The 24,482-nt window shown below is 46.3% G+C and overlaps 1 protein-coding gene across 3 annotated transcripts in view; it reads right to left on the reverse strand.

The window, feature by feature from the left end:
• Nucleotides 1-24,482, reverse strand: part of llgl2 (LLGL scribble cell polarity complex component 2) — a 132,111-nt gene that overhangs the window by 59,330 nt on the left and 48,299 nt on the right. Inside the window, exons 3-10 of one of the 3 annotated variants that reach the window (XM_068004439.1) lie at nucleotides 21,944-22,041; nucleotides 12,727-12,808; nucleotides 10,385-10,503; nucleotides 9,676-9,834; nucleotides 8,595-8,757; nucleotides 7,485-7,614; nucleotides 6,920-6,974; nucleotides 1,732-1,886 (exon numbers count right to left, since the gene is read on the reverse strand). In XM_068004439.1, coding sequence (XP_067860540.1) covers nucleotides 1,732-1,886; nucleotides 6,920-6,974; nucleotides 7,485-7,614; nucleotides 8,595-8,757; nucleotides 9,676-9,834; nucleotides 10,385-10,503; nucleotides 12,727-12,808; nucleotides 21,944-22,041 — 961 coding nt within the window. Of the gene's footprint in view, nucleotides 1-1,731; nucleotides 1,887-6,919; nucleotides 6,975-7,484; nucleotides 7,618-8,594; nucleotides 8,758-9,675; nucleotides 9,835-10,384; nucleotides 10,504-12,726; nucleotides 12,809-21,943; nucleotides 22,042-24,482 lie in introns of all 3 variants that reach the window. The other 2 variants (XM_068004437.1, XM_068004440.1) reach the window with 2 other exon arrangements.

The following is a 24,482-nucleotide window of genomic DNA, read 5'->3' on the forward strand; positions in this document are numbered from 1 at the left end:
CTGTTCAATTCTGGGCACTGCACTTTAGGAAAGATGTCAAGGCCTTAAAGAGGGTGCAGAAGAGATTTACTAGAATGGTTCCAGGGATGAGAGACTTCAGTTACGTGGAGACACTAGAGAATATGGGGCTGTTCTCCTTAGAACAGAGGGAGATTTGATAGGTGTTCAAAATCATGTAGGGTCGGGTAACCAGAGGTCAAAGATTCAAGGTAATTGGCAAAAGTACCAGAGGAGGCATGAGGAAAAAAATTTTTAAGCAGCGAGTTGTAATGATCTGGAATGCACTGCCTGAAAGGGTGGTAGAAACAGATTCAATAGTAGCTTTCAAAAGGGAATTGGATAAATATTTGGGAGTGGAAAAATTTCTATGGGCTATGGGGAAAGCAGGGGAGTGGGACTAATTGGACAGCTCTTTCAAAGAGCAGGCACAGGCACAATGGGCCTCCTTCTGTGCTGTATCATTCTATGATTCGACACTCCCATCAAACACTTCCAAGGCAGGTGCAGCACAGGTTAGTTACAGAGTAAAGCTCCCTCTACACTGTCCCATCAAACACTCCCAGGGCAGGTACAGCACGGGTTAGATACAGAGTAAAGCTCCCTCTACACTGTCCCATCAAACACTCCCAGGGCAGGTACAGCACGGGTTAGTTACAGAGTAAAGCTCCCTCTACACTGTCCCATCAAACACTCCCAGGGCAGGTACAGCACGGGTTAGTTACAGAGTAAAGCTCCCTCTACACTGTCCCATCAAACACTCCCAGGGCAGGTACAGCACGGGTTAGATACAGAGTAAAGCTCCCTCTACACTGTCCCATCAAACACTCCCAGGGCAGGTACAGCACGGGTTAGTTACAGAGTAAAGCTCCCTCAACACTGTCCCATCAAACACTCCCAGGGCAGGTACAGCACGGGTTAGATACAGAGTAAAGCTCCCTCTACACTGTCCCATCAAACACTCCCAGGGCAGGTACAGCACGGGTTAGTTACAGAGTAAAGCTCCATCTACACTGTCCCATCAAACACTCCCAGGGCAGGTACAGCACGGGTTAGTTACAGAGTAAAGCTCCATCTACACTGTCCCATCAAACACTCCCAGGGCAGGTACAGCACGGGTTAGATACAGAGTAAAGCTCCATCTACACTGTCCCATCAAACACTCCCAGGGCAGGTACAGCACGGGTTAGATACAGAGTAAAGCTCCCTCTACACTGTCTCATCAAACACTCCCAGGGCAGGTACAGCACGGGTTAGATACAGAGTAAAGCTCCCTCTACACTGTCTCATCAAACACTCCCAGGGCAGGTACAGCACGGGTTAGATACAGAGTAAAGCTCCCTCTACACTGTCCCATCAAACACTCCCAGGGCAGGTACAGCACTGGTTAGATACAGAGCAAAGCTCCCTCTACACTGTCCCATCAAACACTCCCAGGGCAGGTACAGCACTGGTTAGAGAGAATAAAACTCCCTTGAGAAATTGAATGGGGCGTCACTGTGATCTGTACGGTTCAGTTACTCAGCTAAGAGTGGACTTTGTACACACATTGTCCATTCACAGGCTCCCTCCGAGAAGCAGTTTTACAAGCAGGAAACAGTAACCAGGAACAAGCAGCACACCAGTGACAGTACAGGTACACCCTCATCACACTATGGACTAATTAAGTAGATAAACACTTACTCTTTCACCCCTGGGCCCATATATAAAGTACAGGCAGCTAACATCATTTACCTGACTCAGATCCACCCTCATTAACAACAAAGAAATCGATCACTCGAGAGGTGAAGTCAAACGCTGTCTGCTTGGTGCCATGTAGGACCGAGATACTGTGCCGGTCGCCATAGCTGGCCCGAGGCATCCCTCCTTTGAAGATAATGAACGGAGTCCTGCACAAAGAGAACATTTCCACACGTGGTGTGAATCTAGCCCAACCCACATACACTCTGTTTGAAGATACCAAGGCCGCCCCAGAGAATACTGGAGAATAAAATGCATAAAAGCAAAACCTCACGTGCAGCTAAACACATACACCCACGCCTGCCACCTCTCAAACACACATACACACCCACTCATCCTGCTCTCCTCTGCCAAAACTGTTTACTATTCCAGGATCATCCTAGAATGCAAAGATAACCCCCAGCTTCTTTTCTCCACTACAGCCTTCCCTCACCTCCTGTAAGTGCGAGGAGCTTACAGACTTCTTTGTCACTAAGATGGAGACCATCCATTCAGGTGCCTCTGCCACTTCCCTCCCTTCCTCCAGCCCACCAGGTCAAACTTCCCCTATGGTTCCTCCCTGCCCTAGCCCTGAACTCGCATCTTTCTCCAGTTTCTCTCCGATCTCCCTCATGCCCTCTCAGAGCTCAGCTTGTCCACAAGACCCACCTCCTGCTCCCTCGACCCTATTCCCACCAAACTGCAGACCACCCAACTTCCCTTCCTGGCCCCCATGTTAGCTGAAATTGTTAACGGTTCCCTCGTCTCAGGTACTGTCCCCCTCCCCTTCAAATCTGCCATCACCCACTCTCAAAAAACTCACCCTTCACCCCTCTGACCTTGCAAACTACTGCCCCAACTCCATTCTCCCTTTCCTCTCCAAAGTCCTTGAACGATTCGTCGCCTCCCAAATCCGTGCCCATCTTCCCCGAAACTCCATGTTTGAATCCCTCCAATCAGGTTTCTGCCCCGACCACTGTACTGAACCTGCCCTTATCAAAGTCACAAATGACATCCTATGTGACTGTGACCATGGTGAACTATCCCTCATCTTTTTCGACCATCCTCCTCCAACGCCTCTCCTCCGTTGTCCAGCTGGGTGGGACTGCGCTCGTCTGGTTCCATTCTTATTTATCCAGTCGTAGCCAGAGAATCACCTGCAATGGCTTCTCTTCCCGTTCCTGCACCGTTACCTCTGGGTCCCCCAAGGATCTATCCTTGGCTCCCTCCTATTTCTCATCTACATGCTGCCTCTCAGCAACATCATCCGAAAACATGACATCAGGTTCCACGTGCCGACAACACCCAGCTCTACCTCACCATCACCTCTCTCGACCTCTCCACTGCCTTGGATTTCTCACGCTGCTTGTCTGACATCCAAAACTGGATGAGCAGAAATTTTCTCCAACTAAATATTGGAAAGACCAAGGCCATTGTCCGTGGTCCCCACCACAAACTCCATTCCCGAGCCATTGACTCCATCCTCTCCCTGACCACTATGAGGCTGAACCAGTCTCTCTGCAACCATGGCAACCTATTTGACCGAGAGGATATGAGTTTCCGACCCCATATCCTCTCCACCTGCCTACTTCCACCTCCGTAACATCGCCCGTCTCCGCCCCTGCCTGAGCTCATCTGCTGCTGAAACCCTCATCCATGCCTTTCTTACCTCTAGACTCGACTATTCCAATGCTCTCCTGGCCGGCCTCCCATCTTCATAAACTTCAGCTTATCCAAAACTTTGCTGCCCCATCGTAACTCGCACCAAGTCCCATTCACCCATCACCCCTGTGCTCGCTGACCTACATTGACTCCTGGTCCGGCAAGCTTAATTTTTAAAATCTTTATCCTCGTTTTCAAATCCCTCCATGGCCTCGCCCCTCCCTATCTCTGTAACCTCCTCCAGCCCTACAACCCTCCGAGATCTCTGCGCTCCTCCAATTCTGGCCTCTTGCGCATCCCCAATTTTAATCACTCCACCATTGACGGCCATGCTTCAGCTGCCTAGACCCTAAAGCTCCTGAATTCCCTCTCTAAGCCTCTCCACCTCTCTCTCTCTTCCTTTAAGATGCACCTTAATACCTACCTCTTTGACCAAGCTTTTGGTCACCTGTCCTACTATCTCCATGTGGCTCTGTCAAATTTTGACCGATAACGCTCATGTGATGCTCCTTGGGACATTTCATTACAATAAACGTGCTATATAAATGCAAGTTGTTGTTAAGTGAATGAAGGCAGACAATATATAGGCTTTGGAACAGGAAAACAATGGGAAAGTCAGTTTTGACTAGAAAGAGTGCAGAAAAGATTTACTAGGATGCTACCGGGACTTGATGGTTTGACTTATAGGGAGAGGTTGGATAGACTGAGACTTTTTTCCCTGGAGAGTAGGAGGTTTAGGGGTGATCTTATAGAAGTCTATAAAATAATGAGGGGCATAGATAAGGTAGATAGTCAAAACCTTTTCCCAAAGGTAGGGGAGTCTATAACGAGGGGACATAAATTTAAGGTGAGAGGGGAGAGATACAAAAGGGTCCAGAGGGGCAGTTTTTTCACTCAAAGGGTGGTGAGTGTCTGGAACGAGCTGCCAGAGGCAGTAGTAGAGGCGGGTACAATTTTGTCTTTTAAAAAAGCATTTGGACAGTTACATGGGTAAGATGGGTATAGAGGGATATGGGCCAAGTGCAGGCAATTGGGACTAGCTTAGTGGTATAAACTGGGCGACATGGACATGTTGGGCCGAAGGGCCTGTTTCCATGTTGTAAACTTCTATGATTCTATGATTCTAAACAAGACACGAATGATGGAATGAGATGGATAAGCCCATGAGCAATTTCTTTCTCTAAGTGAGGAACACCATGGAAGCCAAGGCCCCAGGTTAAGAGCTGAAGGATACCAGTAGCTTGTAACCCCAATCCAGATTTAAAAGTCTGACCCTTCTTCACAGAATCAGTTACACACATCATGGTGCATATCCTCAGAGACTGACGGAATAGTGGGGCACTGGTCATCACAAAGGTATCTTTGGGTGCTAGCAAGGTTCAACAGGACTGGAAGGAAAAGTAATACCCTATTTAGAAATGGCCCAGAAATCTGACACAGGTAACTACTCCATTAGCCTAACATTAACAGGTAGAATATTGGAAACTCATCTAAAGAATGGGCTGGAGTATCTCTGGCTCATCTGCTGAAACCCTCATCCATGCTTTTGTCAGCTACAGACTTGACTATTCCAAAGCTCTCCTGGCCGGCCTCCCATCTTCCATTCTCCGTAAACTTGAGCTCATCCAAAACTCTGCTGCCCGTATCGCAACACGCACGAAGTCCCACTCACCCATCACCACTGTGCTCGCTGACCTACATTGGCTCCTGGTCCACCAACACCTCAAATTTAAAGTTCTTATCTTAGTATTTAAATCCTTTCGTGGCCTCACCCCTCCCTATTACTAACATTCTCCAGCCCTACAACCCTCCCCAAACCATCAGTAATTTCCTCCTAATTCTGTGGGGATTCGAGGATGGATCCCAAACAGCCCAGAAGCTTCACAGATATTCAATTGTTCCACATTCCACCTAGCACTCCCTCAGTTGCATTTTGTAAGAATCCCAATCCTTCCTTTTTTTGTTCCCGTTGAATTTCATTAAATCCTTGTGGTCTATGTCTAGCCAGGCTGGTTTTTAAATAAATGGAATATAACTTCCTTCATTCTGTGTAATAAAACTTAGATTATACGCCATTTTCTTTGTTCTATTTTTAAGCCTGGTTCCTTACTAATTTACCCCAACACTCCTCACATAGCTCAAAAATCTGCTCTTGTAAAGTCCTCTCCCAACTCTGCTTTTGGATAACAATACCAAATTCAAACACAATGATCACTCAATCCCAGGCTCTCACTGACCATTTCTTCAAGCACCAAGTCCAACCTTTCCTGCCCTGGTGCCCTGCCTCATGTGTGCCCCCCTGACTGGCTCATTGAATTGGTTGGTATCCCCACCCTCTCCTCAGGTTATTTCTGACCCAGCCATTCAACCCGTAAGGGGTATGGGCCAAAGGCAAGTAGATGGAGCTAGATCACAGATCAGCCATGATCTTATCAAATGGCGGAGCAGGCACGAGGGGCTGAATGGCCTACTCCTGTTCCTATGTTCCTAATAAAAATTACCCACGATTCATGCATCAAGATGTTCTGCAGATCTCCATTGGCCCAAACAACTCCCGGCCTCTCACACTAGTCTGTAACACCCACCAGTTAATGACTTGCTCCCCTCATCCCCCTGGTGGAGAGACCGGAGAAGCTGGGGTTTTTCTCGTTACAGCATAGAAGGTTGCGAGGAGATTTGATCGAGGTATTTAAAATCATGAGGGGTCCAGACAAAGTAGATACAGAGAAACTGTTCCCATTGGTGGAAGGGTCAAGATCCAGAAGACACAGATTTAAGGTGATTGGCAAAAGAACCAAAGGTGATATGAGGAAAAACTTTCTTACGCAGCGAGTGGTTAGGATCTGGAATGCACTGCCCGAGAGGGTGGTGGAGGCAGATTCAATCATGGCTTTCAAAAGGGAATTGGCTAAGTTCTTGAATGGAAAAAATGTGCAGGGCTATGAGGTAAGGGCAGGGGAGTGGGACTAGCTGGATTGCTCTTGCATAGAGCCGGCAGGAGCTCAATGGGGAATGGCCTCCTTCTGCACTGTAAGCATTGTATGATCCAATGGTCTATTTGAGCAGGGGCCATATAAACTGCTGGTTTCTAACTTGGAGTTCCTGGAGGGCGAGGTTGTGTATTTTCCTTTACTGCTTGAATTATTGCCTCGTGGGCAGTGCCCCTCCAGTGTCTGTGAAAGGTCTGTCACACCGTTTGTAAAGGACCACTGCAAACCCAGCAGCTGTAAGTGGGAATAAAATGTCAAACATCACGGATTCTTTCGGAGTGTGAAACAGATTATTTCTGAACAATTAGGCCTTCTGCTGCAAAGCTTCATTCCTTCAAATTTCATTTCTGATGCGGACACAGAGAACAAACGTTAAAGTCAGTATACAGTTACCGCAATGATTACTTCCAATACCAGACTCAGCAGCAAGCTCTTCCACAATCATTCGGTTCACATTACAACCATCTTTCTACAACCCAAGCAGACAGGCTGCAGATGCACATCCACATACTCACCGCGCCAAGCTTGACAGACAGCAGTGCAGTGCCTACCTTTGCTTGGTTGTGAGCCAAAGAATCTTTGGAATGGCTTTGCAGGGGAAGGGACCTGTGGACAAGGAGGGAGAAAAAAGCTTAGTAGGTGTTCTGAAGAACTCCCGAGCGCAGAAACAATGTCCCTTTCTGTTCCTGTACATTCCCACAACAACAGGTACCAAGAGTTAGAGTGAAGACCGAGGTTCCAGCCTGTAGCAGGTTTCTCCGGAGACTGGATTCAGTAGATGAGAATATTATTCAGATCGGAGCAACTAAGCACTGGTGAAGCTCACTGTTTGAGATACAGTGCAGACTCCGAGCTAACAGCAGGGGCAGGGGCAGGGGCAGGGGCAGTGAATTCCACCTCACTGTCTGGTGCGGAGTTAACACAAATGGTGGGGGGGGGCTTTGAAATGTTGGACGTGGGTGTACGGAGCAGGAATGTGCTGAGGCACAGGTTCTGCAGCCACAATGCTCCAAACCATGAGCACTGATGTTTACTGGGGTGGGGGTTGGAGGAACTAGAGTGAAGGTCAGGAGATGCATCATAGGGTGGGGGTGGAATGAAATGAACGAAATTTACCGTAAGGCACTTTGTTTTCCAGAGGCTGTGGCATTCGGTCATCGTTTGATACGGACCATTGACAGTAACTGCCATCACTGTGCGAGCTGATAATCTGCCGCCCATCCCTCTGCCAGGTAACACTCTCCAGCTGCTGTGAACAGACATTAACATCAAAAACTCAACAAGCAATCCACAGCTCCCAGTCACACTGCAGCAACAAGGGAATAGAACCCTCGCGAACACCACCCCCAAAACACCCCGACGACGACGACCGCCCCGCCGGCACCCACCCTCCCACCGACGACGACCGCCCCGCCCGCACGCTCCGCCGCCGCCGCCGACCACCCCCACCGTTTGCGGGGCCATGCTATACATCTCCCTGCAGAAGAGATTCAAGAACGATCCCTTTGGGTGCAGTGCTTTGATAAGATAGCAGAAATAGAAAGTTCTTTTTCCTTCTGATCTCTACAGCAGCAGCTGTCACACCACCTGTTCCTCCCTATCTTGCTCACATTCTGTCTCCCACTTGCAAGTCTCCAATGACCCAACCATTAGTGCTAAACTCAAAACCTATTTATTTGGTCTTTTTGAATAGCTGAAGAACATGTTATTCCTGCACTGCTGATTGGGAACATGGGAATGTCTGATTGAATTAAGATCAGCGTATAATCATGCCAACAAATACACTGAACTTATATGAGCCTCTAAAACCAGGGTGCAGTAGTTCCATGTTAATGTTACTGGAACAATAATCCAGAGAAGGAGTTGAAATCCCACCATGGCAGTTTGAGAATTTGAATTCAGTTTAAAATAAAATGCTGGTATCAGTAAAAGTGACGTGAAGCTGTCAGATCATGGTAAAAACCCAACTGGTTCACTAATGTCCTTTAGGGAAGGAAACCTGCTGGCCTGACCTGTATGTGACTCCAGTCCCACACCAACATGGTTGATCTTAACTGCCCCTCTGATACAATCCAGCTGGGTCACTTCAAAGTGCTATGAAGAATCCATATGTACTGCAGTGGTTCAAGGCAGTCCACCACCTTCTCAGGGCAACTGGGGACAGGCAATAAATGTCAGCCTAGCCAGCAACACTCACATCCCAAGAATGGATTGAAAAGACTGTACCTGGTCTCCCAGAAAGTGGTGCGTTGCTTGGTTAGCCTGCAAGTCCCACAATACGACGAGGCCTCTGCTATATCCAATCAGAATCTGATCAGGGTTTCTCGGGTTCTCCTGCAAGGCCTCCACAGACCCGAGTGAGCGTCGGCATCTATAATCATCAGGCACTCTGAGGGAAGAACAGAAATAGGTTACTCGTCCTTGCTTCAAACTGCCTCTCTCTCTCGTTTCAGCTTATCCCAGTACAGAGTCCCTCTGAGAAGGAGAGGGACGGGGCAAAGAGACAAAGAGAAACAGCCAAACCAAGAGTGGTATAAAGACTGAACTGGAGAGGAACCCATGAAGAGCGGGTGGGGAGTGTTCGAGATATCTAGTAAACATCTGAAAGGATTCTGGGCAGGAACATCACTGAACAAGACAATAACCAGCATGTGTACCAAGGTGGCAGATAACAGTCCTTCCAATGCCACTGATGAGTTACCCATTTGGGTGCAGCTGGGCTCTGGCGACTTCTGCTAAAAACATCAAGGATTGGCCCAGATACAACTATAAAGCAACCACAGCAATCTTCAACATCTGGGCGATCGGCATAACTACATCTCAAATGGTTTCAATGCAAAAAATAAACTTATCCCACCAGCAAAATGGGCGGATAGCAGGGGCAGCACCCAGGCACAGGGGCAAATGGTGGGAGTGCAGATGGGCAGCAAGCAGAGCGTGAAGGCAGGCAAAAGCAAGAACATGAGAGAGAGATTTGAGATTAACTTTTTAAAAAAGGAGAAAAATTAGAATAGGATGAATTAGATTGGACAGAACAGCAAGAGAATGGGTGAGAAAAAATACGAAACAAACTAATTGTATCGCACCTAACCTTATAAGGCAGACACTGGGGCCAAGCTTCACCCCCAGCACAAACATTCTTCACTTAAAAACAAATTAAAGAAAGGAACAGTAATAAACAGATAAGGACAGCGGTGAGTAACAGCTCCTCCTGTGCCATACCATCTGTAAAAAAGGTCAGTCAGGTGGGAAAGCGGGAGGGAGGGGCAGGCTGGGGTTTAAAATCGCTGAGGAGCTGAGCCCTTACTTCTGTAGAACAGCTTCCTGGCCAATGGTTCTCTCGTCCTGTTCTCTGAAAGACGGCTGTTCCACCGCAAACACGCAGCCACCTTCCGTCCCCAGAAACAACACATCACCAGAGGAGTGAGGCAGGACCACAGTTATCGTCGTGACACTCGGCGGAGCACTGTGAACAGGGAACAAGCAGATCAGAGGCAGGATCAGCTGATTGAGAACAGTAAGACTAAAGACCAGAACTCAGTAACATCATTGCACAGTACTAATCAAAAACATCACAACTATACAATGCACACCTGAGCTGTGCTCAGACAGCTTTCCAAGGGCTCTCAAGGAGCACACACAACTGGGGAAGGGGGTGGAAAGTGATCCTGCGTTGTGTGACAGGGCCCAGGCGTCATCGGCCTCTGCTCTCGACAAGCAGGAGTGCTCTGGGTCTCGCGGCACCACACACACGCAGCTCCACACACAACTGGGTGGCAATCAGGTGCTTTCGCCCTTCCTATTGCAAAAACACCACTACTGCCCCAAGGCCAGCCAACTCAGCTGAGAGCAGGGATCAAACCTGGGTTGCTCCCGAACTGTCCGGCCCAGCTTCCCTTTACACAAGTCTGCAAATAAAATCACCTCTCTAAATAAGACCAACATCAGGGATGCTCAGCCAGCAGTACCCATGGGCTGAACTGGAGCCCACGGGCCGAGCCCGTTTAAACCCTTACCCAGGCTGCCCTCGTAGATCGAAACGAGACTCCTCCTTCAGGACACTCAGTCCATCCGGGCTTTTCTTCAGCTTCCATAAATGCAGACTGTTGTCATCTAAGAGTGTCACTAGCTGACCCTGCAACAGAGGAATCCCACATTACAGTTCTATATACCACACTCAAACAGAAGCCGGGAGTTTGAAGGGAAGTCACAGGACATTTGCTGCAGTTTGCAAGGTCAGGAGTCTGCTGTTGACCTTTTCTTCCACCAGACTCCTGAGCCACTGGAACCTGCTCCTCTTCACCAGGTTTTCATGCTCCCCCTCTCCGACTTAACTAATCTTACTTTAACAATTCACACATTCCCTGGAATTCACACATTCCTTCTATTTCTCTCATTTCTCTTATTCTGGCCTTTTGTCTTAAGCCATTATCTTTTCTGACAGTCAACCATTCTTCTGTCCTCCATCCAATTCATTTAACAGCTTATTATTCTTCTACATGTGGTCCCCTTTCTCCCCACCCTCGTTTCCCTTGCCCTGTCCCTTCTAAGCAGCTAATTCTCTAATATCTGTGTTCTGATGTTTCAGGCATAGCCCGACATTAACATTTTTATGTACATATGCTGCCGGACTTGCAGGGTGTTTCCAGCATTTGAACTATTTTGGTTTTTAAAAAAAGTTTACCAGTCACGGGCTGGTTGGAAAGAGTTGGAATTCTCATCGATTAGGCAGGGAATTTCCGGTTGGTCTGGCAGTGGGACGGGGACAGCTCAGAGGAAATTCCAGGCCAGTTCTTGAAACGGGAGGCAGGGAATGGCTGGGAACCAATCAGAACATGGGAACAGGAGTAGGCCATTCAGCCTCTCAAGCCTGTTCCATCAGAAGACAGGAAGAAGTGCAAAGCCTGGTGCACCAAGGAGGCGGGTATGATGATTGGGAGCAGGAAGTTGAAGTACAGAGGCACACAGGTGCGAACCACAAATGCAAAGTTCTTTTCTCCTGGCTAGCCTGGAAATCAACCCTCAATTCCTGGAGACTTCCGGACAATCAGGGTGTAACCATAACTATTAATGCTGGGTGGAAAAAAATCACCATTTAATCTCTGATTCCCCCTCCCCCGCACCCCCCTCCCAAAAATGTACTCTCCATTCAACTGATCAAATCCTCAATGCTGGCACGGCCATTAAATCAGGTTTGTTCTATTCTAAAATTATTGGAATTTCAGGTCATTACTATTCGTAGCAAAAGTTCAATTAAAAACAAGTTTGACAAAATCTAAACGCAGATGGCGGGGAGACCACCCACCCGCGCCGCCCGCAGGAGCGAAAGCGTGAAAAAAAAAAAACTGACCTCATTCTTGGACTTCCTGTGTACAGTGAGAGATCGACTTGTATATTTAAAATCAAATTTCCAGTGCACCATCAACCTCCCCCTCTGACCCTGCTTCACCTGAAGACTCGGCTTCCCACGGGCCAAGCTCTGGCTGCACTTGGGGAGAAGGGAGATTCGGTTCTGCTCTGGGTTGGATGCTGACATTTTGCCTCTTGAACCAGGATTCAAACCCAGCCCAGAGTGATGGAATGGAGGTCTCCTCGTCTGCAAGTCTTCTCTGAACTGAGTTTGGGCAGTTGCAACCCAGTTCCTAATAAGCATGGGGCTGCAGCATAAAACTATCTAATTTGGCACTAATCAGACTAACTTGACTCAAAAGGTCACAGAATGGCTGGTGTAGTACATTAATGTCACACTGGTGCAATGGGTAAAGCTGAGGGATACTGCTCAGACATGGCACAGGGAGCGTTGTATTTAACTCGGATACTTGATCTTGCGAGTGCTTGATGGTGAAACGGCAATTATTCATTCCCGTGTACAGACCGCTTCACCTCGGAAGCACAAAAACTCAGCAACTACGTGATGGCTCTCTGGAACGCCTCAGTCTCTGTCCCACCACTTCAGGACTCAGTATTGTGGAGTCGAGGGAAGGTCAGAGCGTGCTGCCCTGCAACAGTAGCAAAGGTTATACTTCCCCTTGCGACTCAGCCAGGATGGCTGAGACACGACCAGCCCTTAGAACAAGGCATGTTACAGTTCCCACTCCCTGTGGCCCTTCACATGCTCCAATTATAGTTATTTGAAAACTGAAAGATTTCTAATTTCTAGTGAGCTTCAGTTCCCAATTCAGGGCAAGGGGAATTGAGTGGAGTGCCAGCTTACACCTGTTGCCTGTATCGTTCCGCAAATCCAGCCATTTGGATCTGGGCTTAAAGTGAAGGCATCTCAAATCCACATGTTCTCAGAACTAGTGTAAATGGAGAACAGCCTCCAGGTCATTACCTGGAAAAGAGAAGAGCCCATTACCTGTTCCGGTAGAAAGCGTATCTGGGTAACTGCTGCGTTCTCATCGTGCAATCCCATGATCTCCACTTCTGGCGCTCCGTAGCTACACCACAGGTTAAGGACAAATTCATCTTATAGTTTTTAAACTCAAGCACACACCATTTCTATAAAGTTCAGAAAGATTTCATAACAAATTACAACTTAAAACATAGGGAGTTTTCCATTTCTGAAAACATGGGCTTACAACTTGAAAGGACATCACTGGCACACTCCTATGGGAGAGGGAGTAGGAACAGTGTCCTGTGAATTGCTGAGAAGCTTTCGGGGTTCGTGGGGGGAATGCCCTGAAATGGAGTTTAGCTGTTGAACTGAATGCTGGGAAAAAGCTTTTAGCCAACACAAGCAAGGCCAATGCAAAAAATCACCCACGGTTTTGGCCATGGAGTCCCCCCAAAAAAGTAGCAGCCATAGCAGATTCAGCACTTGTGATTGGACCTTTCCGACTCCTCTCAAGTGCAGTGAGGCTGCAACACAAGTGGAGTCTCTCAATCCTCCAGGTACAATCCAGTTCAATACACACAAATATTTTCTCTAATCTTCTCAACATTTCAAAGTACTCTAGTATTTCCTCAGGAAGACTGATCGCTTAGTGCATAGGAACATATATTCCATTTTAATCACAGCTCAGTTATAGAACAGCAGGGTTACCTTGTTCAGATTTACTGGAGCAACAAAATTAGATTTGAGAGTCTCTGAAGACTACCATTAGGCAAAGATTCAGAGCAGCAGGGCGAATGACAAAGAATGGAAGCATTTTACAACATTACAGACTTGCTGCCCAACAGGTGACAGCAGATACGATCCCATTCATCTCAGGTCAGAATCAAACAGTTAATGAACATCCAAAGTTTGTAACCAGTCAATTAAAAAAATAAGTTTCCAAAATGTAAACATCATACAGCCCCGTACACCGTGGGCCCGACGGACGCACCGTATACGGCCCCGTACACCGTGGGACGGATGGACGCACCGTATACGGCCCCGTACACCCGACGGACGCACCGTATACAGCCCCGTACACCGTGGGACGGATGGACGCACCGTATACGGCCCCGTACACCCGACGGACGCACCGTATACGGCCCCGTACACCGCGGGCCCGACGGACGCACCGTATACGGCCCCGTACACCGCGGGCCCGACGGACGCACCGTATACGGCCCCGTACACCGCGGGCCCGACGGACGCACCGTATACGGCCCCGTACACCGCGGGCCCGACGGACGCACCGTATACGGCCCCGTACACCGCGGGCCCGACGGACGCACCGTATACGGCCCCGTACACCGTGGGACTGATTGTTAATGCACCATACTGAACTAGAAATCTCTGTCATTGTCTTGGGGGGCGTAATGCTTTCAACGTCAGTGCTGCTCACTCGAGGGACCTCTAACAGCCGCAGTCTCACTATTCTAGGTTCCCTGTTGCCACTTGCCCCTGCCTGACTCTCGGTCCCAGTCTGCACACGACACGAACAATCTGCAGCATTGCAGTGAAATTTCCCACTCTAGGGAGCTGCAGCAACTGATCACACATTTTATTTGCAGTTGTTGTGGGTGGATTCACACACGTACTAAGTCGGCACCAGATGCTCCTCATGGTTGCTAATCTGAAGCACAGAGCACACTGAACAGAGTGGATTATGAACCGGTTAAATGTGAACGTGAGAATTTGGAGTGGGAATTAGGGGAGAGGGGAAGGAGGTGCTAAATTATTTTTTTAAAAAGCCACAAAAAAACTAAAGTAATCATCTATAAACAAATACATATAGACTAAGATATGGCAGAGCAGGTTGTGTGTCTGGGCTGCAGTATGTGGGAGCTTGTGGACATCGAGAATGTTCCCAGCGAACACACCTGCAGTAGATATCTCGGCCTCGAATCTCTCTGGCTCAGTCACTGAGCTGGCGTGTGAGTTGGAGACACTCTGACTCATAAGGGAGGGGGAGGAGTATCTGGACAGTTTGTTCCAGACTTCGGTCAGGATCAGAACGGGGTTGGTGTGACCGATAACGCACAAATTAAGGGGAACCCAAGTGAGAAAGAGAACGAGGATCTGCAGAACCTGATCCTATCCAACAGGTGCAACGTACGCGCTACCTGTGAGGATAAGGATAAAGACTGTAGACTGTCAGAGGGACAGCCAGAATGCTGACCGTGGAGGATGAGGCGAAGCATGATGTGGTCGTTGTAGGGGATTCAATAATTCGGGGGACAGACAGCACCCTTTGTAAGCAGGATTGAAAGTCCCATATGGTACGTTGCCAACCTGATGCCAGGATGAGGGACATCTCAAACTGACTTGAAAGGATATTGGAGGGGGAGGGGAACCAACAACATAGGGAAGAGGTCCTGTTCAGAGATTACCAGGAGCTAAAATTAAAAAAAAAAACAGGACCTCAAGGGTTTATAATCTCTGGATTATTACCCGAGCCACGTGCAACTTGACGTAGGGATAAGCAGATTAGGGAGGTGAACATGTGGCTGAAGGAGTGGTGTGGGAAGCAAAGGTTCCATTTCAAGGGACACTGGCACCAGTACTGGGACAGGAAGGAGCTGTACCATTGGGACAGGCTCCACCTAAACCAGGCTAGGGGGTGAATAGGACGGTCACAAGGACTTTAAAGTAGTAAATGGGAGGACCAGTAGTACAAATAATAATTCTAAAACAAACGAAGAGAGAGTGGAGTGATAGTCAGAAATTATGCTTTAGGCACTACTAAAAACTAAAAAGGTGTAAAGTAATTAAATCAGGAGAGAAATAAGAAACGTGCAAGAAAAAAAACAAGACAGGTCAGGGTGTGTGGCCAAATAAATGTTCTTTATATGAATGCGCAGAGCATAAGGAACAAATTGAATGAATTGCAGGCGTAAATTCAACTTCGAGGGTATGACATGGTAGCCATCACTGAGACATGCCTACAAGATGGTCAGGACTGGGAACTGAATATACCAGGTTATAGAGTCTATAGGAAGGGTAGGGAAACTGGTGGGGGGAGTAGCCTTAATGATTAAAGATTAAATTACTTCAATAATGAGAGGATATAACGAGAAGTAAGCAGGCAGTGGAGACTTTATGGGTAGAATTAAGAAATAGAAAAAGATTTAAGACTGTAGTGGGAGTTGTGTATCGGCCCCCTGATAGCAGCTGTGAAGTGGCAGAATGTATAAATGCAGAGATTAGACGAGCATGTAGCAAAAACAGAGTGGTTTTAATGAGGGATTTTAACTTTCATATTGATTTGGATAAGCAGATAAGCTCATGTCAGAAAGGTAGCAAATCTATTGTGTGTGTTCAGGGCAGCTTTCTGTAACAATATGTCCTAGATCCAAAAAGGGGGCAGGCCATATTAGATTTAATATGGAGTAATGACCCAGATTTAGTTAACAGCCTATTGGTGCATGAACATTTATCTAATAGCGATCAAACTACCATCAAGTTCAACGCTGTATTTGAAAGAGAGAAACCCATATCAGCTACTAAGATTCTAAATTTGGGGTATGGCCGACTTCAACAGGATGAGAGATTATCCAGAGTAAACTGGGCAAATCTGTTCATGGGTAGAATGACAGAAGATCAGTGGGAGGTGTTCAAAAAAGGATTTAATGTGTCACAGAACCGGTTTATACCCTAAAGGGGCAAGAACTCGCCAAAAAAAGGGACAATATGAAACTAAAAGAAAAAGCATACAAAAATGCAAAACAAAGCACAGATCCCGGTGACTGGGAGAGATACAAAGGACAGCAAATGGCGATAAAACAGATGGTATGAAAAGAAACTTGAAAGGTATACCAAAATCAACAAAAAATTTTTACAATTATATTAGGAAAGAGAAGGTGGTCAAGAGCAATGTGGGCCCCTTAAAAACTGATAATGGTGATACTGTAAATGAAAATAAGAAAATGGCAGACACGTTAAATAATTACTTTGCATCAGTATTTACAGTAGAGGAGGAGGATTGCAAGCCGGACACCCCAAGAAAACTAATTTTGAATTAGGGAAGGGGGTCTCACTATAATTAACAAACAAATTAACAGTAATGGAGGAAATAATAGCACTAAAGAGTGACAAATCCCCAGAACCAGATGGTTTCCATCTCTGGGCTTTAAAAGGAAGGTGAGAATATTGCAGATGCCCTAACTATAATCTTCCAAAGCCCTCTCAAATCAGGAACCGTTCCTTTAGATTGGAAAATTATATGTCACTCCACTATTTAAGAAAGGTGAAAGAGGGAAGCCAGGGAATTATAGATCAGTTTGCCTAATATCTGTTGTCAGGAAATTACTAGAATCTACAATTAAGGATAGAGTAACCGAACACCTTGAAAATTTTCAACTGATCAGAGAGAGCCAGCATGGATTTGTAAAGGGGAGGTCATGCCTGACGAATCTGACTGAAATTTTTTGAAGAGGTGACTAAAGTAGTGGACAGGGGAACGTCTATGGATGTTGTTTATATGGACTTCCAGAAGGCATTCGATAAAGTCCCTCATAAGAGACCATTAGCTAAAGTTGAAGCTCATGGAATGGAGGGCAAATTATTGACTTGGTTAAGAAATTGGCTGAGCGGCAGGAGACAGAGAGTAGGGATAATGGGAAGGATGTGACTGGTGGTGTCCCACAAGGATGTGTGATGGGGTCTCAACTATTCACTGTATTTATTAACTACTTAGATGATGGAATAGGAGGGCCACATATCCAAGTTTGCCGATGACACAAAGATAGGCTCCGTTGTAAGCAGTGTAGATGGAAGCATAGAATTCGAGCGATATTAATAGATTAAGTGATTGAAATCCATTTGCCACAATTTTGCCCAATGTAGGCAAGTGTGAGGTCATCCACTTTGGACCTAAAAAGGATAGATCAGAGTACTCTCTAAATGATGAAAAGTTTGAAACAGTGGAGGTCCAAAGAGACTTAAGGGTCCATGTACATAGATCATTAAAATGACGTGGACAGGCACAGAAAATAATCAAAATGGAATGCTGGCTTTTATATCTAGAGGACTAGAATACAAGGGTGTAGAAGTTATGCTAGTTATATAAAGCCCTGGTTAGACCACACCTGGAGTACTGTGTTCAGTTCTGGGCATCGCACCTTAGGAATGATATATTGGTCTGAGGGAGTGCAGTGTAGATTTACTAGAATGATTCCTAGATTCCAAGGGTTAAATTATGAGGAGAGATTATAAAAACAAGGGCTGTATTCCCTGGAATTTAGAAGATTAAGGGGTGATTTGATCGAAGTTTTTAAGATATTAAGGGGACCTGATATTGTCGAGAGAGAGAAACTATTTCTGCTGGCTGGGGAGTCTAGGACTAGGGGACATAGCCTAAAAGTTAGAGCCAGGACTTTCAGGAGCGAAGTTAGGAAACACTTCAACACACAAAGGGTGGTAAAAGTTTGGAACTCTTCCGCAAGCGGCGGTCAATTTGAAATGTGATAGATTTTTGTTAACCAAAGGTATTAAGGGATATAGGGCTAAGGCGGGTATATGGAGTTAGGTCACAGATCAACCATTATCTCACTGAATGACGGAACAGGCTTGAGGGGCTAAACGGCCTACTCCTGTTCCTATCTCAGCTCTCCCTTTGGAGTTTTAGAGGGCCCGATGACTCCTTGGCTACCCAGCTTGAGTGGGGAGTCACCAATCTGCCTGCTCTGTTGGGAATGGAGCATGTGTGAACTGAGCAAGTGTGAAGATAACATTTAAAACATTTGCAGGTTAATGGGCAGAGTCACCAAACCTTGGACAGCTGTTCGGTTAGTTACCTACCCGACAATGATCCACCTTTTATTGCAGAGCTCAGATTACAGCAATATACATTAACCCTGGCACTGAACAGTTGCATCACCATGACTTTGCGGGATCAGTACACATTGGCCTGTGTTTAGGTGCTCCTATGTACTGTGTTTTATAAGTTAGAACTAACCCCCAAGTTTTCTCCCCTTCAGGTGTTGACTTGGGATACAGTCCTGCAGCACTGGCTGCCTCCCACAGGGATCTGTAAAAAAAAAGTGGATCATTATCGGGCAGGTAACTAACTCAACAGCTGTCCAAGGTTTAGTGACTCTGCCCATTAACCTGCAAATGGTTTAAATTTTATCTTCACACTTGCTCAGTTCACATATGCGCCGTTCCCAACAGAGCAGGTGGACTGGTGACTCCTCACCTCATCACATCTGTGCCACTGACAGAGCAACAATCAATCAATATATGGCCAAGTTCCTGGGATCCATGCAGGTAAATTTCAGTGAAACCTTCCAAGTAAAGTGGGCTTTGTGAGATAAAAGAGAGACACATTCTGATTAAATGTAGCAGGAAAATGTACAGCAGAAAAAGCTCCAAAAAAGCCAACTCCTGTACACTGTCCAAACCATTGACAAGGCACATAACTCCTTCCACTGTTGTCAGACTTTTTCAATTGAGTATCGATAGATCTAAAGGGTTCAAGGTGTTAGAAAGAAGTCCAACTGTTGTACAAATGTTACAGTGCCTCCTTCTGTCTGTGGGGATAAACAGCAACAACTCGCGAGAAGAAAAAAAAGTGAACTTCAGGCAGTTTCGACACCGAGTGCATGAAGTTGTCACCAAGCACACAGCACTCCCACTGCCAGCACCCAATCAGAATTTTTACAGCGCAGGCGGCCATTTGGCCCATCGTACCCATGCTGGCGCTCTCAAAGAGCTATCCACTTACTCCCTTTTCCCCTGCCCTTTCCCTAAAACCATCTAAATTTTTATATGTTTAATCCCCTTCCCTTTAATCCCCTTCCCTTTTAAAAACTATTCTGGTTTCTGCTTGCCCCACTATTTCTAGTTGCGCATTCCATGTCCTAACAACCGTCTGCGTCTAAAAACAATGTCTCCAAATCTCTCCCTTCAATATAAAAAAGGAGACAAATTGCACATCTGTGTATCCAGGCACCCAACTTCTCAGGTGTCAACAGCTGCCATTAGAGGCAGCTCACAATACACACTCCAAGTCAGACAGGGATAAACAACGGAGAGCAACATGCTCAGGTGGCGAGCCTCCACTCGAGCACTGCTCCCACAACTCCAGCACCAGCAGGCGCACTTATAAATACCTGGAAATATATTGTCGCTGGGTCAAAATCCAGGCACTCCCGACCGAACAGCACTGTGGGAGAATCTTCGCCACTCGGACTGCAGCAGTTCAAGGCGGCGGCTCACCACCACCAAGGGCAATTCGTGATGGGCAATAAATGCTGGCCTTGCCAGTGACACCCACATCCCATGAATGAATAAAAAAAAGTCCATGTGTTTTTTCCTGCTGATTTCAGCCAAGGGCTAAAAAAAGACAATGCATCCGGAAGCGTTCTAATCCCCTTCAATTTAGAAGGCTCCGTGGAAATTCTCTTGCCCTTTGAATTATGTTCCAGCAATCCAGCTATTTTTTTTAAATTATAGAAGTATTTTGCCACTATCCTTCACAGCACATAGTGCAGCTCTGAGTACAAATCGTGGAATCATAGAACACAGGAGGCAATTCGGCTTATCGTGCCTGTGCTGGCTCTCAAAGACCTAACAATTCGTCCCAATCCTCTGCTCTTTCCCAAAAGCCATGAAATGTTTTCCTTTTTAAGTAGAAAGCTACTATTGAATCTGCTTCCACCACCCTTTCAGGCAGTGCATTCCAGATCATTATAGCTCACCACATAAAGTTCTCATCTCCCCCCTGGTTCTTTCACCAATCATATTAAATCTGTTCTCTAGTAGCCCACCCTCCTGCCAGTGGAAACAGTTTCTCCCTATCTGCTCTATCAAAGCCCCTCATTATTTTGAGAACCTCTTTAAATCACCCCGTAACCTTCTTTGCTCCAAGAACAATCCCAGCTTCTCTCGTTGCCCCAAATAACTGAAGTCCCTCATCCCTAGTACCATTCTAGTAAATCTCTTCTGCACCCCTCCCTAAAGTGTGGTGCCCAGAATTGAACACAATACTCTAGCCAGAATCTAACCAGTGATCGATGAAGGTTTAGCATAACTTCCTTACTTTTGTACTCTATAAAGTAAAGGGTTCCAAAAGATTTTTTTTCCAAAAACAACTATCAACTTGTCCTGCTGCCATCAAGATTTATGTATGTGAAACCTAAGGTCTCTGTTCCTGCACCCCCTGTAAAATTGTACCATTTAGTTTATATTGCCTCTCCTCATTCTTCCTACCAAAATGCAACACTTTACACTGGTGTTCAATTTTGTCTGCCCATTTCACCAGTCTATGTCCTCCTGAAGTCTGTTACTATCCTCCTCACTGTTTACTATGTTTCCAAGCTTTGTCATCTGCAAACTTAGAAATTACTCCCCCTATACCCAAGTCTAGGTCATTAATATGTATCAAGAAGAGCAGTGGTCCTAATACAAACCCCTGGGGACACCACTGTATACTTCCCTCCAGTCTGAAAAACAACTGTTCACCATTACTCTCTGCTTTCTGTCCCTTAGCCAATTTCATATCCACGCAGCAACTGCCCCTTTAATCCCACAGGCTTCAATTTTGCTAACACGTCTATTATATGGCACTTTATCAAACGCCTCTTGAAAGTTTATAGGCACATCAACTGCACTATCTACCCTCTCCGTTATTTCATTGAAGAACTCAAGTTAGTCAGGCATGATTTGCCTGGTCATTTGTTAATCCATGTTTTTCCAAGTGACAATTAATTGTGTCCTGGAATATGGACCCTAGACGTTTCCCCATCACCAAAGTTAGGGTGACTGGTATGGAGACTGAAAGTGGTCATCACAAGAAGCATTAATATAGTTAGTGCTCCGGGAAAGCCAAAGTCAGGTGGAAACCCATGGTCTCCGAGCCCTCTCTCCCCTGGTTCCATTTAGTAGTACCTACTGGCTAACTGGAGGATCAATCAGAAGTAGCCGCATGTTCCTCGGTGGTTTCTCTTTTGGTCTAGAACTCGGAGTGTCGGGACTCACCACGTGTTATCAGCAGTGGGAGCACCAAGCCTGGCAACAGCGCACGATCACTGGAGAAGTTCATTGAAGTACTTGGAGTGGAAGGCTCAGCAGCTCGTCCCACGTTTCAATGGTGGGGTCAGAACCTCCAACTACATGCCACTAAGTGAGCAACCTTTATCGGCATTTGTCGGTCAACGAAAAGCAAAAGCACATGGGTTTCAAATCGGATGTGAAAAGATACATCTTGAAGGCTCCCGATCGGCTTCCAATGGCCATGAGCTGGAGAGTCGGACTGTAAGCCAGTGCACTGGGCTGGTGCGGAAACCCATGTTCCACAGTCTGTTGGAGAGAGAGAGAAAGGAAAAGCATTTTGCAATTACTTACCCAGCCAGGGCAGAAAGCTGTGAGAACCCTGCATGTTACACGACTTCTGTGGGTGACAACCCGAGCAGATGTTAACCCGAGCAGATGTTAACCCGAGCAGATGTTAACCCGAGCAGATGTTAACCCGAGCAGATGTTAACCCGAGCAGATGTTAACCCGAGCAGATGTTAACCCGAGCAGATGTTAACCCGAGCAGATGTTAACCCGAGCAGATGTTAACCCGAGCAGATGTTAACCCCTCCACAAGCCAAGAGTGGACAGCATTACCACACAATTCAAAGAGTCATCATCCACTCAACCAACATGCTGCCATGTAAAGGAATTGTCCAATTTTAAATATCTTTACCGTTTCAGTTTCTGGAATTGAAATGTAAAGACACATCGGTCTCTCATATTGATATTAACTGAGCACTATTGCTTATGCAACTGTGTGCAACATTCCGCATCTTGAAACAAGTAGAGGACCTGAAATACCTAGTGGATTTTGACGACTTCCTCAAATCAGACAACTAGTAAGTCCATCCCTCCACTTCTTTCTGTACTCTGGATTGTACTTTTGCCTCAGAACAGGTTTGCAGCTCTCGCACAGAAAGAGACAGGTTCCGATACAGAAGCCAGCAGCATCATAGCCACACCCATCACCCCAGCCCACATTACCACCAAAAGGAAGCGAAGCAAAGCAGAATGGAAAGGCACAGGCAAAGAAAGAGATGGGTAATACAGAGGGCTCTAGTCATTAGAGACTCCATTGTCAGGCACACCAACACTGCAGAGGTTAGGCATTGTTCAGTGTGGTTTTCAGTTTTCCAGGAGCCAAAATTAATGAACTTTACACAGAATGGATGACCTCATGAAAGGCGAAAAAGATGGAACCATCAAGGCATTACATGTGGGAACAAATGATGTGATGGATAAAAAGTCCTCTCTCTTGCAGGCCAACGACAGGTAGTAGGTTCATGCACTAAAGGACAAGGGAGCAAAGGTGGCCATCTCTGGCCTCCTTCCAGTGCTACAGGGTTCTGCAGAAAAGAACAGCAGAACCATCAGACTCAACCCGTGGCTTGAGGACCTATGCAAGGGGGAAGAGACTTATTTTATAGACAACTGGGGAATTTTTCAGCAGCAAGGTAAGCTTTTTAGGCAGGCTGACCATCTTAATTTTTTGGATGCACAAATGTTGGCCGAGGATTTTGAGGTAGCCTTTGGGAAGCATTTAAACTAGTTGAGCCAAGGGTTAGAATAGATAAACCAGCCAGAAGTTTTACTGGGGTGGGTAGCACTAAGACTACTCAGATATTCTAAAAGGTAAGGTACAGAAAAGAAATGATCCCCAAAGTCAGCTAGCTCAGGCCATTGAAATGCTTCTATGCTAATGCAAGTAGTCTTCAAAATAAATTGTTATGTGGAGAGACTGGAGAAGCTGGGGTTGTTCGCCTTAGAACAGAGAAGGAGAAGGGGAGATTTGATGGAAGTGTTCAAAATCATGAAGGGTTTTGGCAGAGTAAATAAGGAGAAACTGTTTCCACTGGCAGAAGGGTCGGTAACCAGAGGACACAGATTTAAGGTGATCGGCAAAAGAGCCAGAGTCGACATAAGGAAACATTTTTTATGCCGTGAGTTGTGATGATCTGGAATGCACTGCCTGAAAGGGCGGTGGAAGCAGATTCAATAGTAACTTTCAAAAGGGGATTGGATAAATACTCGAAGAGAAAAAATTCACCGGGCTATGGGGAAAGAGCTGGAAAATGGGACTAATTGAATAGCACTTTCAAAGAGCTGGTACGGGCACAATGGGCCAAATGGCCTCCTCCTGTGCTGTACCTATGATACAACCATCATCACAGCAATAGAAAACCCAAATGTTTTAGATGTTACTGAGATATGGCTAGATTTAAATGATGGTGTCAAATGCCATATTGCAGGATATAACTGTTTTAGGAAGGTCAGAAGGGAGGTGGTGTAGTCTTATTTGTCAGAGACAACCTGCCTACTATGGCAAGAGATATTAGCACATCAGCAGTAGCTCAAACTGTTTGGATTCAATTAGTCCAAGCCAATGTCCCCAAGTTTATGATTGGCACTTGTTATAAACCTCCAGGACAGGCATCCATAGCTGATGAACTTTCTACACAAATTGCTACGGTTTCTAGCCTGGACCCAATTTGCATTATGGGAAACTTTCTTTGTATTAAATGGTCTGATGGTGACTAGTGTCGTGGGGAGAGTAGCTGAGACTTTGAAACACCACAAATGATTGTTTCCTTACACAGCATGTTGATGAGGCAACTAGGGATAAACAAATTCTCGATCTGGTTTTTAGCAGTGACCCTAGTGCTGTATCAAACCTCCATGTGGGGGGACACCTGGCCAGCTCTGATCATAATAGAATTAAGTTT

This window comes from Heptranchias perlo, chromosome 23, assembly GCF_035084215.1.
Source record: "Heptranchias perlo isolate sHepPer1 chromosome 23, sHepPer1.hap1, whole genome shotgun sequence".
Classification (NCBI taxonomy): Eukaryota; Metazoa; Chordata; class Chondrichthyes; order Hexanchiformes; family Hexanchidae; genus Heptranchias; species Heptranchias perlo.